General features: G+C 38.0%; 1 protein-coding gene and 1 long non-coding RNA gene across 3 annotated transcripts in view; one reads left to right on the top strand and one right to left on the bottom strand.

Moving 5' to 3' along the window:
* The first annotated feature begins 1,594 nt into the window (after positions 1-1,594).
* LOC127368527 (trace amine-associated receptor 1-like) lies at positions 1,595-14,708 on the top strand. 2 transcript variants are annotated; one of them, XM_051409442.1, is made up of 2 exons: positions 1,595-1,930; positions 12,596-14,708. In XM_051409442.1, exons 1-2 carry the CDS (start codon positions 1,880-1,882, stop codon positions 13,385-13,387), a joined length of 843 nt encoding a protein of 280 aa, XP_051265402.1. In that variant the 5' UTR covers positions 1,595-1,879; the 3' UTR covers positions 13,388-14,708. The 2 variants fall into 2 exon arrangements, with proteins under 2 accessions (XP_051265402.1, XP_051265401.1); XM_051409441.1 differs by having other exon boundaries at positions 1,596-2,178; positions 12,728-14,708.
* Positions 12,491-15,134, bottom strand: part of LOC127368548 (uncharacterized) — a 25,523-nt gene continuing 22,879 nt past the window's right edge. Inside the window, exon 3 of the long non-coding RNA XR_007885843.1 lies at positions 12,491-12,573. This is a non-coding gene — a long non-coding RNA (uncharacterized LOC127368548). The remainder of the gene's footprint in view (positions 12,574-15,134) is intronic.

The following is a 15,134-nucleotide window of genomic DNA, read 5'->3' as shown; positions in this document are numbered from 1 at the left end:
GCCAAAGGACATCAGAGGGAAAACCACCAAACAGGATGAAGTGGATAGTTATGTTATTGTATGGCAGCTACTGTTTTGAATTTTGAAGTTTATTTGCTTTAAAATACTTTCTTGTAGTGATTAATTAAAAGAGATAACCTCAAATGGTGATTGTGTTTGATGGATTAAGCACATGCACAAACACACACAAGGAGTTATAGGATTTCTCATTATATTAAACTACCTAAAATGCAAGTCCCTTGAAAATTATATGCAAATGAGAGAAAAATTAATCTAAACCATGTGTGCTTTAGATAGGGGAAGACCAGTGATAAAATCGAAGGAAAAAATTAAGAAAAACACCTTGGTATGGTATTCTCTGTCAGATTCTCTTCAGTCGGCATCTGATGCCCAACTTTATTTATAAAGCACCTTTCAAAACCAAAGTTACAAGGTGCTGTACAGTGCAAACATTAGAAAATAGATATAACAAAATAAAACGCCTAGATTTCTTGAGGCATGCTTAACATTTGCTGCTAAGGGACAAATACAGTGTTGAAACTTTCCAGAAATTCTCTCGGGGCCCATTATGAGGAATTCTGTTTTGTCAGGGTTAAGTTGGAGGAAGTTATCTGACATCCGGTCCTTGATGGCAGTTAGGCATGGGTCCGCTAGAGCTGCTTGACTAGAGGTACATAGGACACATTGCTATTGGCTAACGTGACAAGTCCCTCCCAAGCTGCCTGTTTTCACAGGAAATGTGTAAATATGCTATATTCCAGCGGAGGGACAAATGACTCATGGGTAAGAGGGGGCAAGCTAGTGACTGGAAAACTGGCGTTTAATACCATCAATACTAGCTGAGAGGTCTTTTAAGCAGCTTATAATGTAAGCTTATAAAAGAAGGTGTGATTTTTTTTCTGTGGCTGGATCGTACTGTTAAGGCTAGGGGAGTTAACCCAAGTGCCAAACACAGAAAGGCAGGGAGACTGGGATTGAGCTATCGGAAAAAAAGATTTCAAAACATTGAAGGGGGTGGGTTTGAGCTGGAGTGAGCAAAATGGGAAACAGGAGCTGAGCTAAGCCAGGTGTGCATGGTAAAAGAAAGAAGTGGAGGGCATGACATAAACGCCCCAGGTCGCCTTCCATTGAATCCACTGTACAGTGTCCGTCCATCGAGGTTCCAGGATGTTGGTGAAGCAGGTCCTCTGTAAACATGTGGCCACAGCCATCTCAGATTTATTTATTATTTATTTATTTGGCCAGCCTGAGTCCCAATTTATCCAGACTGGACATTAACCACAAACAGCCGTAAGTCCAAACTGGGCAAGCATGGTTCCTGTCCTGGCTTTCTTCCCTCTCCTCCTGGTATGACCACAGCACCCACTGTAGTGGGCTGGTCAAACCAATCTGGCTGGGTGGATCGTCTCAAGGCCGGCAGCTCTTTCATTCAAACCCCACTCTTCCTTTTCTAATGACTGTAGGCTACTTCTGTCATAGATGGGTAATGAGTATTTCAGCAATAAAGCTGGTAAAAAAAAAATATTTAACCAAGTTTGAAGACACTAACCTACTCAAAAAGGTGTAGCAAGTTTGAAGGGGCAACCTGCCAGTGCTTTTGCATGATGCCACAGGGAGTTGTATGATTACTCATATTGATCTACATAAAATTCCACTCCCTTCAACAGAATATGCAAATGAGCCCACAATAATGAATCTACTCAGTGTGTGGTCAGTGGCACAGAGAGCAAGGATTCCCATCAGTACAGATGCACAAACCAGGATTGATGTGCATGATGTGAAACATAAAGAGCACTAAACTTTATTGAAAATCTCCGGAAACTTGAAATCTTTTTTTATCATTTATGCATGGAACCTGAATTCTTTGCCAACAGGTCTGATGATTTTTTTGAGAACAAACATCTCTGTAATAAATCAGCAAACGTATCTGGTATGAGCGCACTCACCACCAGCACATATTTGTTATATATTTTTATTGGCTCTTTATCAGTTCTTATAATGTGTGGAAACCTTCTTTTAATAACCTCTATCATTTACTTCAAACAGCTCCACACTCCTACAAACTACCTCATCCTGTCTCTCGCTGTAGCTGACCTGCTTGTTGGGCTTACAGTTTTGCCTTTTAGCACAGTACTGGCTGTGAGCTCTTGTTGGTATCTTGAAGATTTACTCTGTAAGGTTCGAAACAGCTTTGATATCTTTCTGTGTACATCTTCTATTTTGAATTTGTGTTCTATTTCTGTTGACAGATATTATGCAGTGTGTAAGCCTCTGAGGTACAGAGCTAAAATAAATGTCCATGTTATTGTGATCATGATCCTGGTGAGCTGGACTGTTTCTGCTATAAATGGAATTAGCATGACAATTTTGGGAGTGAACAAAGGACAATCTAACAGGTGTGTTTTATTTCAGAATTTAAGTTCAGCAATTATGGGAATTTTGTGGGCGTTTTATTTCCCAGCTACTTTAATGGTCACTATCTACTTAAAGATTCTGATGGTGGCACAGAGACAGGCACACAGCATCCACAACACAACCTGTCAGAGCACAAAGTCTGAAATTAAGAAGGAGAGAAAGGCCACCAAAACTCTGGCTATTGTAATGGGAGTTTTCCTCATCTGTTGGACTCCTTTCTTTCTTTGTATGACCTTTAACCCTTTGAGTAATTACACAATACCTGTTGCTATGATTGCAGCATTTAAGTGGCTTGGATGGTCAAATTCAATGCTCAATCCATTGGTCTATGCTTTCTTTTACAGCTGGTTTCGATCAGCTTTCAGAATGATCATTTCTGGGAAAATATTTCAAGGAGATTTCACTCATTCTAAGCTCTTTTGACTCATTATTTGAGAGCAAATGTCAGTAATATCTAGGGGTGGAAGGGTTCACAAAAAATCCCAGTTTGGTTCATATTTCTGTTTTGGGGTCACAAACACTGTCTTTTTCATCATGTTTTACATTTATTTATTTGGCTTAAAATGTTGTTTGCATAGCCAGAATTCTAACTAGTAACATACAGAACATTCTCATGTTCTTATTAAAATAATAAGTTGTTTAATTAGTGCAAACAAAAATACTGCTTTAGTTTAACATAAAAACTGCAACATTATCAATCATATGCTGAACTTATACTCATCTATTGAAACTATTTGAAAGAAAAGGCTACATTAACCTTTTTCTAGTACATTAATTTCTCTTTTACTGTACTTACTTACTTAATTTACTACAGAACTCTCAAACTGCTTTAATCTGCTTATCTTGCTCCCTTCACTACTCTTTTCCACACATCCACACACCTATGATCTGTTCATTATGAAACTGAGACGGCATAAATCAGACCGTAGCGGCCAGCCATTGTCTATGATTGATGGGAAACACTGTCCCTTGTTTCTTTTCTTAAAATGCCTTTTTGACCTTATAGCCTGTTTTAAAGGAACTGAACAATACATACATGACCCGAACCTTGACTAGCAAACCAAATGATAGGGATGATTTTCCTGAACCATTCCACTCCTAGTCATATCATCATCAGTTTGGCATTTAAGATTTACATCTCTTTTCCACTGCATGCCATATATATAGGACCTCATAGAAATGTACAACTTTAGATAGGAATACATATTCAACAGTACATATGGTAATCTCAATATAAATGTCTATAAAAAAATAAAGGAAAAAAAGTAGGAATATATCACTTTGTTTGCCTGATTTACTGTATATATTCAGTTATAGATGCTGCATCTATACTCCTCGGCCATGTCGCTCCTCAAATGTTTGATTGGGTATGGTTATGCATGTACATATTTATATGTATATATGCATATATATATATAGACATATATGTATGTTTGCATGTTGTTTGTAAAGCACTTTGTAATGCCGTGTTAAAAAGTGCTATATAAATAAAGCTTTACTTACTTAAACTGACCTGTTAATGAATGGTGAAATGATCTTTCTCTTACAGTAGTTTTCAGTTTAATCATGCTAAATATTAAATAGAGCAGGGTAACTGTAAAGTACTGAATAAGACTTTTTCATTTACATATTCTAAGATTTAAATCAATTTAAGCAGCAAATTTTCCACAATTTTATGAAGATTACACTGAATAATGATAAAATCTAGGCTTCACTGTACAAAAATAGTACAAAGTGTCTGAGTTTGGTCTCAGTGTATCCTATCAATGTATTCATGACACAAACATAACAAATATAAGGATATGGGCTTCAGCATCTTTTATTGTATAAGCATTTTTTTTGCAGTTCTCATTCTCTCTGTTTTGACACTTGCACACAGATGCTCTGAATCTAAGCAGACTAAGCAGAGCACCTGTCTGCTTTTGTGGTCCATGATGATCATCGCTATTTACTCTGTCCACAACTGTATAATTAAAAATGGGCCTAGAATCCATGTTGTCACGGAAATGTATGAAATTGGTATGCACATGGATCATGTCCAGAAATTCAATAGCCCAGGTAACTTGAGTGTACTTTGTCCAGTCTGCACCAGACTTTACATTTCTGATGAGAGTCTGAAAACATCTAAAACCTGAAAGTCCAGAGTTGGGACCAGGAAGCAGAGCTGCTGTCTTTCACACTTCTCTGTGCTTTCTTTAGAACAGTCACCCACCCAAAACCCCATAGAGACTGTGTCTGTCCCCTGACCACCTAAATTATTTAAAGAAATAAAAAAAAAAAAGAGGAGTTAAACATAAAAATCTAATAAAAATTAAAACTAACTCCTCAGTAGCACACAATAAGAGAATGAAATGTGGACTGTTAAATATCAGGTCTCTGTCCTCTAAAGCTGTTTTAGTGAATTAAATAATATCAGATTATGATATTGATTTGCTTTGTTTTACTGAGACCTGGTTGTCCCACGAGGAGTATGTTAGCCTAAATGAATCCACCCCCCCCAGTCATATTAATACTCACATTCCTCGAGGCACTGGCCGAGGAGGTGGAGTAGCAGCCATATATGATTTGAGCGTTTTAATGGACCCTAAACCTAAACTAAATTATAATTCATTTGAAAGCCTTGTTCTTAGTCTTTCCCACCCAAACTGAAAAACACTGCAGCCAGTTCTATTTGTTATAGTGTAACGCGCTCCTGGACCGTACTCTGATTTTATATCTGAATACTCTGAGTTTTTATCAAGTTTAGTCCTTAAATAAAAAGTAATTATTGTAGGTGATTTTAATATTCATGTGGATGTTGACAATGACAGCCTTAGTAACGCCTTTATCTCATTAATAGACTCAATCAGAGTGTAAATAAACCAACTCATTGTTTTAATCCCCCTCTTGACCTTGTTCTATCATATGGCATTGATATTGAACATTTAATACTCTTCCCACATAATCCTTTCCTATCTGACCATGTTTTAATAACTTTTGAATTCATACTATTAGATTATAAGCCATTAGGCAAAACTTCCTACAGCAGATGTCTATCTGACAGTGCTGTAGCTAAATTTAAGGAGGAGATTCCTTCAGTGTTTAATTCAATGCCATGTCTGAATTTAACAGAGTCCTATAATAACTTTAGTCCCTCCGAAATTGATAATCTTGTTGATAGTGCTGCAGGCTCACTACGAAGAACATAAGAGTCTATCGCTTCTACCCGCCAATTAAAGCAAAAAGGTAGGAAATCTGAAAGGAAATGGCACTCTTCCAAATGATCAGAATATCGCTCAATTTGGCAAGATAATCTTAAAACCTACTGAAAGGCCCTCCGTAAAGCCAGAGGAGCCTATTATTCAGCACTAATAAAAGAAAATAAGAATAACCCTAGGTTCCTCTTCAGCACTGTAGCCAGGCTGACAGAGAGCCACAGCTCTATTGAGCCACATATCCACATAAACTTAAGTAGCAACGACTTTATGAGCTTCTTTTATAATAAAATTATTACTATTAGAGAGAAAATTGATCACCAACTGCCATCAACAGTTATCAGTGGCTCTCCAAGTTCAGGAACTTTAACTAATGTAAACTTAGATATATATTTAGACTGTTTTTCTGCTATCGATCTTCATCAGTTAACTTCAATAATTTCTACATAGAAGCCATCAACCTGTCTGTTGGACCCAATCCCAACTAGGCTGCTTAAAGAAGTTGTACCCTTAATTGGCACTTCTTTACTGGATATGATTAATCTTTCTTTATTATCAGGATATGTACCACAGTCCTTTAAAGTAGCTGTAATTAAACCCCTTCTTGAAAAGCCCACTCTTGACCCAGGGGTTTTAGCCAACTATAGACCAATCTCTAACCTCCCCTTCCTCTCTAAGATTCTGGAGAAGGTAGTCGCCAAAGAGTTGTTTGACTTTTTACATAACAGTAGTTTATTTGAGGATTTTCAGTCAGGATTTAGAGTTCATCACAGCACAGAGACACCTCTGGTTAAAGTAAATAATGACCTTTTGATTGCTTCAGACAATGGACTTGTCTCTGTACTTGTATTATTAGATGTTAGTGCTGCATTTGACACCATTGACCATAATATTCTTTTACAGATACTTGAGCATCAAATTGGCATTAAAGGAACCGCACTAAGCTGGTTTAAGTCATATTTATCAGATCGTTCACAGTTTGTACATGTTAACGACAAATCTTCAATAAATACTACAGTTAGTCATGGAGTTCCACAAGGTTCTGTACTTGGACCAATACTATTTACTTTATATATGCTCCCTTTAGGCAAAATTATTAGGAATCACTCCATTAACTTTCACTGTTATGCAGATGATACGCAGTCATATCTATCAATTGAGCCCGATGAAATTAATCAATTATATAAATTACAAACATGTCTTAAGGACATAGAATCCTGGATGAGCTGCAATTTTCTGATGTTAAACTCAACGTTCTTGTACTTGGCTCCAAAAATCTTAGAGACACACTGTCTAAAGATATAGTTACTCTAGATGGCATTACCTTGGCCTCTAGCACCACTGTCAGGAATCTTGGAGTTATCTTTGATCAGGATTTGTCATTTAATTCCCACATGAAGCAGACCTCTAGGACTGCCTTCTTTCATTTACGTAATATTACAAAAATTAGACACATCCTATCACAGACAGATGCAGAAAAACTAATCCATGCATTTGTTACTTCAAGGCTGGATTACTGCAACTCTTTATTATCAGGTTGCCCCAATAAGTCCATTAAAACACTCCAATTAATTCAAAGCGCTGCAGCACGAGTACTGACAGGAACTAGAAAAAGAGATCACATCTCTCCTGTACTAGCTGCTCTGCACTGGCTCCCTGTAAAATTTAGAATATAATTTAAAATTCTCCTCTTCACCTATAAAGCTCTTCATGGTCAGGCCCCTTCATATCTTAAAGAGCTCATAGTACCCTATTAGCCCTCTAGAACACTACGTTCTCTGAATGCTGGGCTACTTGTCGTTCCTATAGTCTCTAAAAGTGGAACAGGAGCCAGAGCCTTCAGTTACCAAGCTCCTCTCCTGTGGAATCAGCTTCCAGTTGTGGTTCGGGAGGCAGACACCCTCACCACATTCAAGAGTAGGCTTAAGATATTCCTCTTTGATAAAGCTTATAGTTAGGGCTGGATCAGGTGAGTCCTGAACCATCCTTTAGCTATGGATTAAAGGCCTAGACTATCGGGGGATTTCCGATGGTGCACTGAACTCCTCTCTTCCTCTCTCTTTCTGCACTCATTCATGTCCCATTAATGCATGTTACTAACTTCACTTCTTCCCCAGAGTTCTTGTGCTTTCCCTTCTCGCAGGTTCTTATTGATCCTGGTGGAGCCTCCTGCCATGGTCCTGCTAGATTGCCATTGCCAATACTGTTGTTGCTGTGCACCTGTCTGTCTGTCTCTCTCACTCTGTCTCTGTCTGTCTGTGTCTCTCTCTCTCTGTCTCTCTCTCTCTCTCACCCTAACTGGTCGAGGCAGACGACCACCCACCTAGAGCTGAAGGATCTGTCCTAGGTTTCTGCCTTTTAACAGGCAGTTTTGCCTTGCCCTTGTCGCCTAGTGCTTGCTCAAGGTGGTACTGTTGGGTCTCTGTAAATAATGTTATAAAGAGTTCGGTCTAGACCTGCTCTATTTGAAAAGTGTCTTGTGATAACTTCTGTTATGAATTTGCGCTATACAAATAAAATTGAATTGAATTGAATTGAATCTACATGTCAATATTTAGTCATTCTCATAGCACCCTCTACTGGCAACAGGAAATAACATATTTTGTACTTTCACATGCTACTCCAAGCAGATTGACCAGATCCAGCTGAAATCTGGTCAGAAGACCCATAGACCCGTTGATGATATGTTTTGAATCTGTGAGTTTGCATTGAGTGTCATTTTTGGGTGGCTTATTATGCTTGGAAACTCATGCAACTGTGACACAAGTGATAATTTTACATTTCATTGGTCTTCAAAGGTTGTATACACTTTTGGACCAACCTAGATCATACCATCAAAAACTACGACTGTCTGTGTTTGTTTTTTTGTTTCAGGTTGACTATAGCCTTAATAGACAGCTTTGTCTGAGAGAAATTAACAGAGTGGCAGTTTCCACACCTAATAGACAGTTTTAAAGGTAAGATGATCATTTTCATTTTTCACTTTAAGGTTAAGTGTGTAACATTTAGGAGGATCTATTGTCAGAACTGTAATATAATATTCACAGGTATGTTTTCATTAGTGTTTAATCACCTGAAAATAAGAATCACTGTGTTTTCGTTATCTTAGAATGAGTGGTTTTTATCTACAGAGAGAGTGGGTCCTCTTCTACGGACCACCATGTTTCTACAGTAGCCCACAACAGACAAACCAAACACTGCATAAATAGGGCCTTTCGTATTTTTTCTAGTTTTAAGGCTACCATAGTTTCTTTGACATGCTGAGCTGTGTTTAGCTAGTTGCAATCTGAAACTTTTCCACTACATGCCATTTAATCTAATATACAGGTCTTTTAAGTAGCCTACCTTTTTTGTAATGTTTCCTGCGTTCAGACCATCTCGAGTCTAAATAGCTACTTAAACATTGCCAGAATTTGGGAGTGACAACCACATTTATTATTGAGAGTGAATTTGCATATACAGTCTACCTACTGGTTAAACTGATTACCTTACATTCAGATCCAAAATTAAAACGTGTCATTAATCACACCTGTTCATATCTAACAATATATTTCAGGCATTTATAGAAAAGATTTGTTTTTTTTTATTGAGTATATATGTATTGTGTTGTCCCTTGTTTGTGAGGCTACATCCTGCTGACTACAGATAAAAACTATCTCTTTAGTTAAGACATTCATTCATTTGTAGCAACTTGTTAAACTGCCACAGACAATGGTGTTGTATTTTGTGTAAGCAGAGAGAGGGTGATGCGGTTCAGGATGTCTTTAATGGGGAGTTTTGTAAAACACATCCACTATTCTTGAAAGAGGTTTGTATCCCACTTCTATACAATGATGACACTGTTAAACCCTTTTGGATCGAAGCCTCAATTCACAAGTTATGATTTATATACTGTATTTCAAGAGCTTGCCATAAAATCTGCTATCAAGTTTACATTCACACTTCCTGTTAGCAGTGTGCAAATCAGATGATGGGAAGACCTATGGCCTTAATGTAGTGCTGCGAAGGCATTACTGTTGATGCCCCCAACTTTCAAGGTGTTGTGAAGTTCATAGTTGTCCAGATAGTGGGAGGTAATTTGGGCTTGAATGCCATTCTTGGCTACACTGAGAGCTTCAGAAGAAATTATGTGTGACGGTGGTGCAGAGCAAATAGAGATGTCTTGAGGGTGCAGACACTGGAAGATCCTGCACTATTACGCGGTGTCCATAGTCACAAGGTACATTTGTGTACAGCCAACATCTTCAAGACAGACCTGAAAAGAGACAGAGTCCTGAACAACTTGTCTTTTTATCATGTAACTAACAATGTAGTGCCAGACATTGTGTATGACATCCTCAATGGGGTTGGGCAATGTGATGTTAAGCTTGCGTTGAACTCACTGATTGAGCAAAAGCATGTCACAAGCTCAACTACAGAATCACAAGCTTTGATAATGGGTTTTGTGATAAGGGTAACAAACCCTCTGTGATTAGTAAGAATGATCTAAGGAACATTGATGGGTCCATGCGACAGTCAACAGCTCAAATGTGATGTCTACTTAGATTACCATCGACAAAGTGACCTGATCCACATGGAAAACAAGGAATGGAAACTTCTGCTGCTCTTGATCTTGTGTATGGAGTTAATCTTCTCTCCTTCTCTAACTGGTGCAGCAACATTGTATTGAGTAAAATCATTGTAGAGCATCACCCTCTCTTCCTGGACCACTTCATTCTCCATTACCCAAGAGTGATTAAAAAAATTGGACCCTTGCTGCAGTTGTGGACAATGCAATTTGAGGCTAAACATGGATTCTTCAAACATATTAGTCACGTCACATCAGCTTCAGAAACAGCCTGATGTCCCACAAACCTAAAAGTCTCATCTAAATTTCCCACAGAAGAACAAACAGCACCAGTGATATCATGTGTACTGCAGGTACTAATATTTGTAAATTCCACAGTTTTAAACTGAGGGATTCACTTTGTTTTTCACCACTAAACAGCAACAACCTTATCAGCTATGTTGAGAGCCTTGATGAGGATGGTATCACAATTAAGCAGAGACATTGCTTAGTCTGAATTCTGGTGTCACACTGTTGTCACACTTGGAGTATGGAGAGAGGTACACAAGAGTTTGTGGTGGAATGCATACTGCACTTTAATTTCAAGTTACAATGCATCCAGAAAGAATCACAAATTACACCACACATTCGATGGTGTAATTGAGTTTTTCTGTTTACAGACCTACCTCTGAGACCAAAAAGGCCTTGGCTACATTATTGGTTCAGGATTGTTCCTGCCTGAAAGACATATCAGGCAGTGGTTGCGTGAGTAGTTTTTTTTAACTTCATAGGAATTGATACTAACTAGAAAAATCTACATTTTGTCAATGTCAATGTGTTTGATCAATGTAATTCATAGAGTCTTGGTTGTGTAAAGTGGAAATTAGGAAAGACAAAAAGAATCAGAATCTGCCCCATCTAAATTAGCAGAAGATTTTAATTTCTTGCCAGGAAATATGATATAGCCAAGGCTGTAACCACCATCCAGCCACTGGATTCCTCAGGAACATCAGAACGAGGCTGAGATCTGTAAGCAGACCACAATCTGTACCCAAACTTTTTGAGACATGGCTGCCGGTGTATGCAGAGAAAATCCTGGTCCTGGCGAAACAGAAGGGAATCTCCGATTTCCTGCCAAAGAGATGACGCTGGGTAATTTGTTTTTGTTGTTGTTGTACAGCACACTTTGGAATATCAGTATTAGCATGGGCTTCATTATATTTCTTATGTAATCTAAAACATGCCAATCCACATTATTCACTACTTGTACCTTTAATTGGGGCCACAGCAGCAAAGTGCTGCGAGGACCCCATTGAAACTGCTGGGATTATTATTCTTAACCACAGTAAATCAAATTTTTGGAGGCCACAACATGCTCCAAAATTTATGAAACACACATGCTAGTCGTGGCGAAACATTACATATGCTATGGGTACCGCACATACCTCTGGAAGAATGGCTTCACAGCGCCCCCTATAGAGTAGCTCCAATGGCACGTTTCACTGAAAGCGTACAACCCATATCCCAAACCCAGCAGGAAGTCGGCCATTTTAGATGTAGTGGCCATGTTGGGCAATTTGCAAGCATTGTATTTTAATAAACTCCTCCAAGGAAACAGATTGATTTCTCATTTGGTCGGTATAATCTTGAAACCATTAGGATCAAAATTACACCATTTTGGAGTTTTCATCGAAGGGCGTGTCCCTGGTGTGGCGGTGAGTTTCCATCTTTCCTCAGAGTTGCTTCAGTGTCCTTTAACCAATCTACACCAAAATGCACGTTTGATAATACTCTGAACACATCTACATACAAATATTCAGTCATACTCATAGCGCCCTGTACTGGCAAAAGCACAAAAGCCTTACATAGCAATAATCATGGGAAGAGTGATCTGTGAAATTTACACAATGTATTGTATGTTTGATATGCTGGAACATTCCAACGTGTGTGGGTGCGAGAGCCCAATCATCGCTGCTTGCAACTTAAATTATAATCTGTCTCTCTTGAGTCCTCCAACTTTACAGCACTGGAATACGAAGTTGCACCAGTACCCCTTTGAGAGTCTCCCTTGACAATGATCTTCACTATGATAGGTGAGTGAGCCCAGAATAATAATCAAACATACTGCTCAGTGGCACACAGAACAAGGACTCAGTACAGATGCACTAACCATGATTGAAAGGCATGGTATAAAATATAGAGAGTATTAATATTAACTGAATACAGAAAATTTGACTTTTTATTTTATTTAATGGAACCTGAATTATTTGCCAACAAGTCTGATGATGTTTTTGAGGACAAACATTTCTGTAATCAATCAGCGCGTATGAGCGCACTCACCACCAGCACGTATTTGTTATGTATTTTTATTGGCTCTTTATCAGTTCTTATAATGTGTGGAAACCTTCTTTTAATAACCTCTATCGTTTACTTCAAACAGCTCCACACTCCTACAAACTACCTCATCCTCTCTCTTGCAGTAGCTGACCTGCTTGTTGGAGTCTTAGTTTTGCCTTTTAGCGCGGTACTGGCTGTGAGCTCTTGTGGGTATGTTGAAGATTTACTCTGCAAGATACGAGGCAGCTTTGATGTTTTTCTGTCCACATCTTCTATTTTAAACTTGTGCTTTATTTCTGTTGACAGATATTATGCAGTGTGTCAGCCTCTGAGGTACAGAACTAAAATAAATGTCCGTGTTATTGTGATCATGATCCTTGTGAGCTGGACTGCTCCAGCTCTAAATGGAATTAGCATGACATTTTTGGGAGTGAACAAAGGACAATCTAACAGGTGTGTTTTATTTCAGAATTTAAGTTCAGCAATTATGGCAATTGTTTTTGGGTTTTATTTCCCAGCTATTGTAATGGTCACTATCTACTTAAAGATTCTGATGGTGGCACAGAGACAGGCACACAGCATCCACAACACAACCTGTCAGAGCACAAAGTCTGAAATTAAGAAGGAGAGAAAGGCCACCAAAACTCTGGCTATTGTAATGGGAGTTTTTCTTATGTGTTGGACTCCTTACTTTCTTTGTATGACCTTTAACCCTTTGAGTAATTACACAATACCTGTTGCTGTGATTGCAGCATTTAAGTGGCTTGGATGGTCAAATTCAATGCTCAATCCATTGGTCTATGCTTTCTTTTACAGCTGGTTTCGATCAGCTTTCAGAATAATAATTTCTGGGAAAATATTTCAGGGGGATTTTACGCATTCTAAGCTCTTTTGACTCATTATTTGAAGCATGGAAATATCAGTAACATCCTCCTTAGTTTGGTACATACCATCTCTTTTGCACTGCATGTCATATATATAGGCCTTCTTAGAAAAAGGTCACTGTACTATCCATAAAGTATGTATATAACTTGTAAAAAATCTAAAGTGTATATATTTAGTTATTGATGCTGCATCTGTTGAGTTCATGAGTATGTCATTGAATTTTTGTCTTTGTGAACAAAGCTTTAAACAGTAAGGAATTAATGAATGGTGAAATCATCTTTCTCTTAGATTAGTTTTCAGTTTCATTCAATCAGTCTAAATATTAAATAAACTGGGTAAGCAGGGTAGCTGTAAAGTACTGAATAAGACTTTTTCATTTACAGATTCTAAGATTCAAATCAATTTACGTAGCAAATTTAAGTTGTACATTTTCCACAACACTATGAAGATAACAGTTTCACCAAACAATAGCTAATTTAAAAAGTGTCTGAGCATTGTCTCTGTGTATCCTGTTAATGTATTCATGCAATAATAATAATAATAATTATTATTATTATTATTATTATTATTAACTATTTACTGTGTCCACAGTATGAACTGTATAATTTAAAATGGACATAGTCTCTGTGACATCACCCATAGGTTCCTGAAGCTCAATGTGGTCGGCTGTGGCCATCTTGGCAGTCTTTTCTCTGCCTAATCCAAAATTGTGTGTGTGGGAGTGTTTTTATTTTTTTCAGTTTTCTAGCCATGTTGCCTACTTGCAAGAAACATGAACTTGGAAATGTTGAGTTTTATGTTAGAAATATAAAATATGGGTCCTCAACATATAGAAACTGCCGGATGCTAACTTGCAAATGTTGGGCAATTAGCATCATTAGCATTAGCACATAAACACCTATATAGACACAATTTTACATATGGTTTATCATTTAATTAAGTTGATCAAATAATTAACACATCAACAGTTAATGTAACTACCAACAGGTACTCTATGTAGTGACCCTTCTCGCCAGCTTAAATCCTTAGAACAGTCTTTAAAATGGGCCATAAAAATGCACCCAGTGTCAATGGCAAGAGGTTGGTCAAGGCCTTCTACTACTCCAATGGCCAAAGATTGAGCCTACCATACAAGGACAACCACCAACCCCTTGGCCACAGCCTCAGCGAAGGATGACAGACACAGTAGGGAGATGAGGGGCCTAAGTGGCAGCAGACTTTCAATTTTGGGGCGATTCTTGCAGCACAAAGGAAACTATCTAAAACTAGGTTAAAACTGACATACACTGATAGAGCTGCACCCACCATACAGATGCAGCTGCCATCCTGTTGGCAACAGCTTTTTGGAGAACGATGGATACAATAAGGAGAAGAGATGCCCAACCGACACTAAGCATGCACTTTGTTTGAACCCTTTTTTCTGAAAAGTCTCTTGAACACTTACCAAATGTGTACAACATGGATTTCCTACTTAGGAGCCTTGAGAACCTTTTGCAGTCATCTCTTTTTCCAGAATACTGCAATTTCTCTTGCCATTTCCCTCTTGCACTAATTTGATTGCATTATTAAATAAAAAAAATTTGCATTTTTCTTATACAACATAGAACAAAACAGCTCAAACATGACATAAATAAAATTAGTGTGTAAGAATAATAAACATAAGTAAGATTAATGGATATTAAATCCATCCCCAACACTCAAAGTCGATCTGATCAATGCCAAAGGAGGAATTTGTTAAAATATCATGCATTGAAATG

Source organism: Dicentrarchus labrax, unplaced genomic scaffold (genome assembly GCF_905237075.1).
Source record: "Dicentrarchus labrax unplaced genomic scaffold, dlabrax2021, whole genome shotgun sequence".
NCBI lineage: Eukaryota > Metazoa > Chordata > Actinopteri > Moronidae > Dicentrarchus > Dicentrarchus labrax.
The sequence above is the reverse complement of the archived record's forward strand: the minus strand, read 5'-3'. Positions and strand labels throughout refer to the sequence as shown.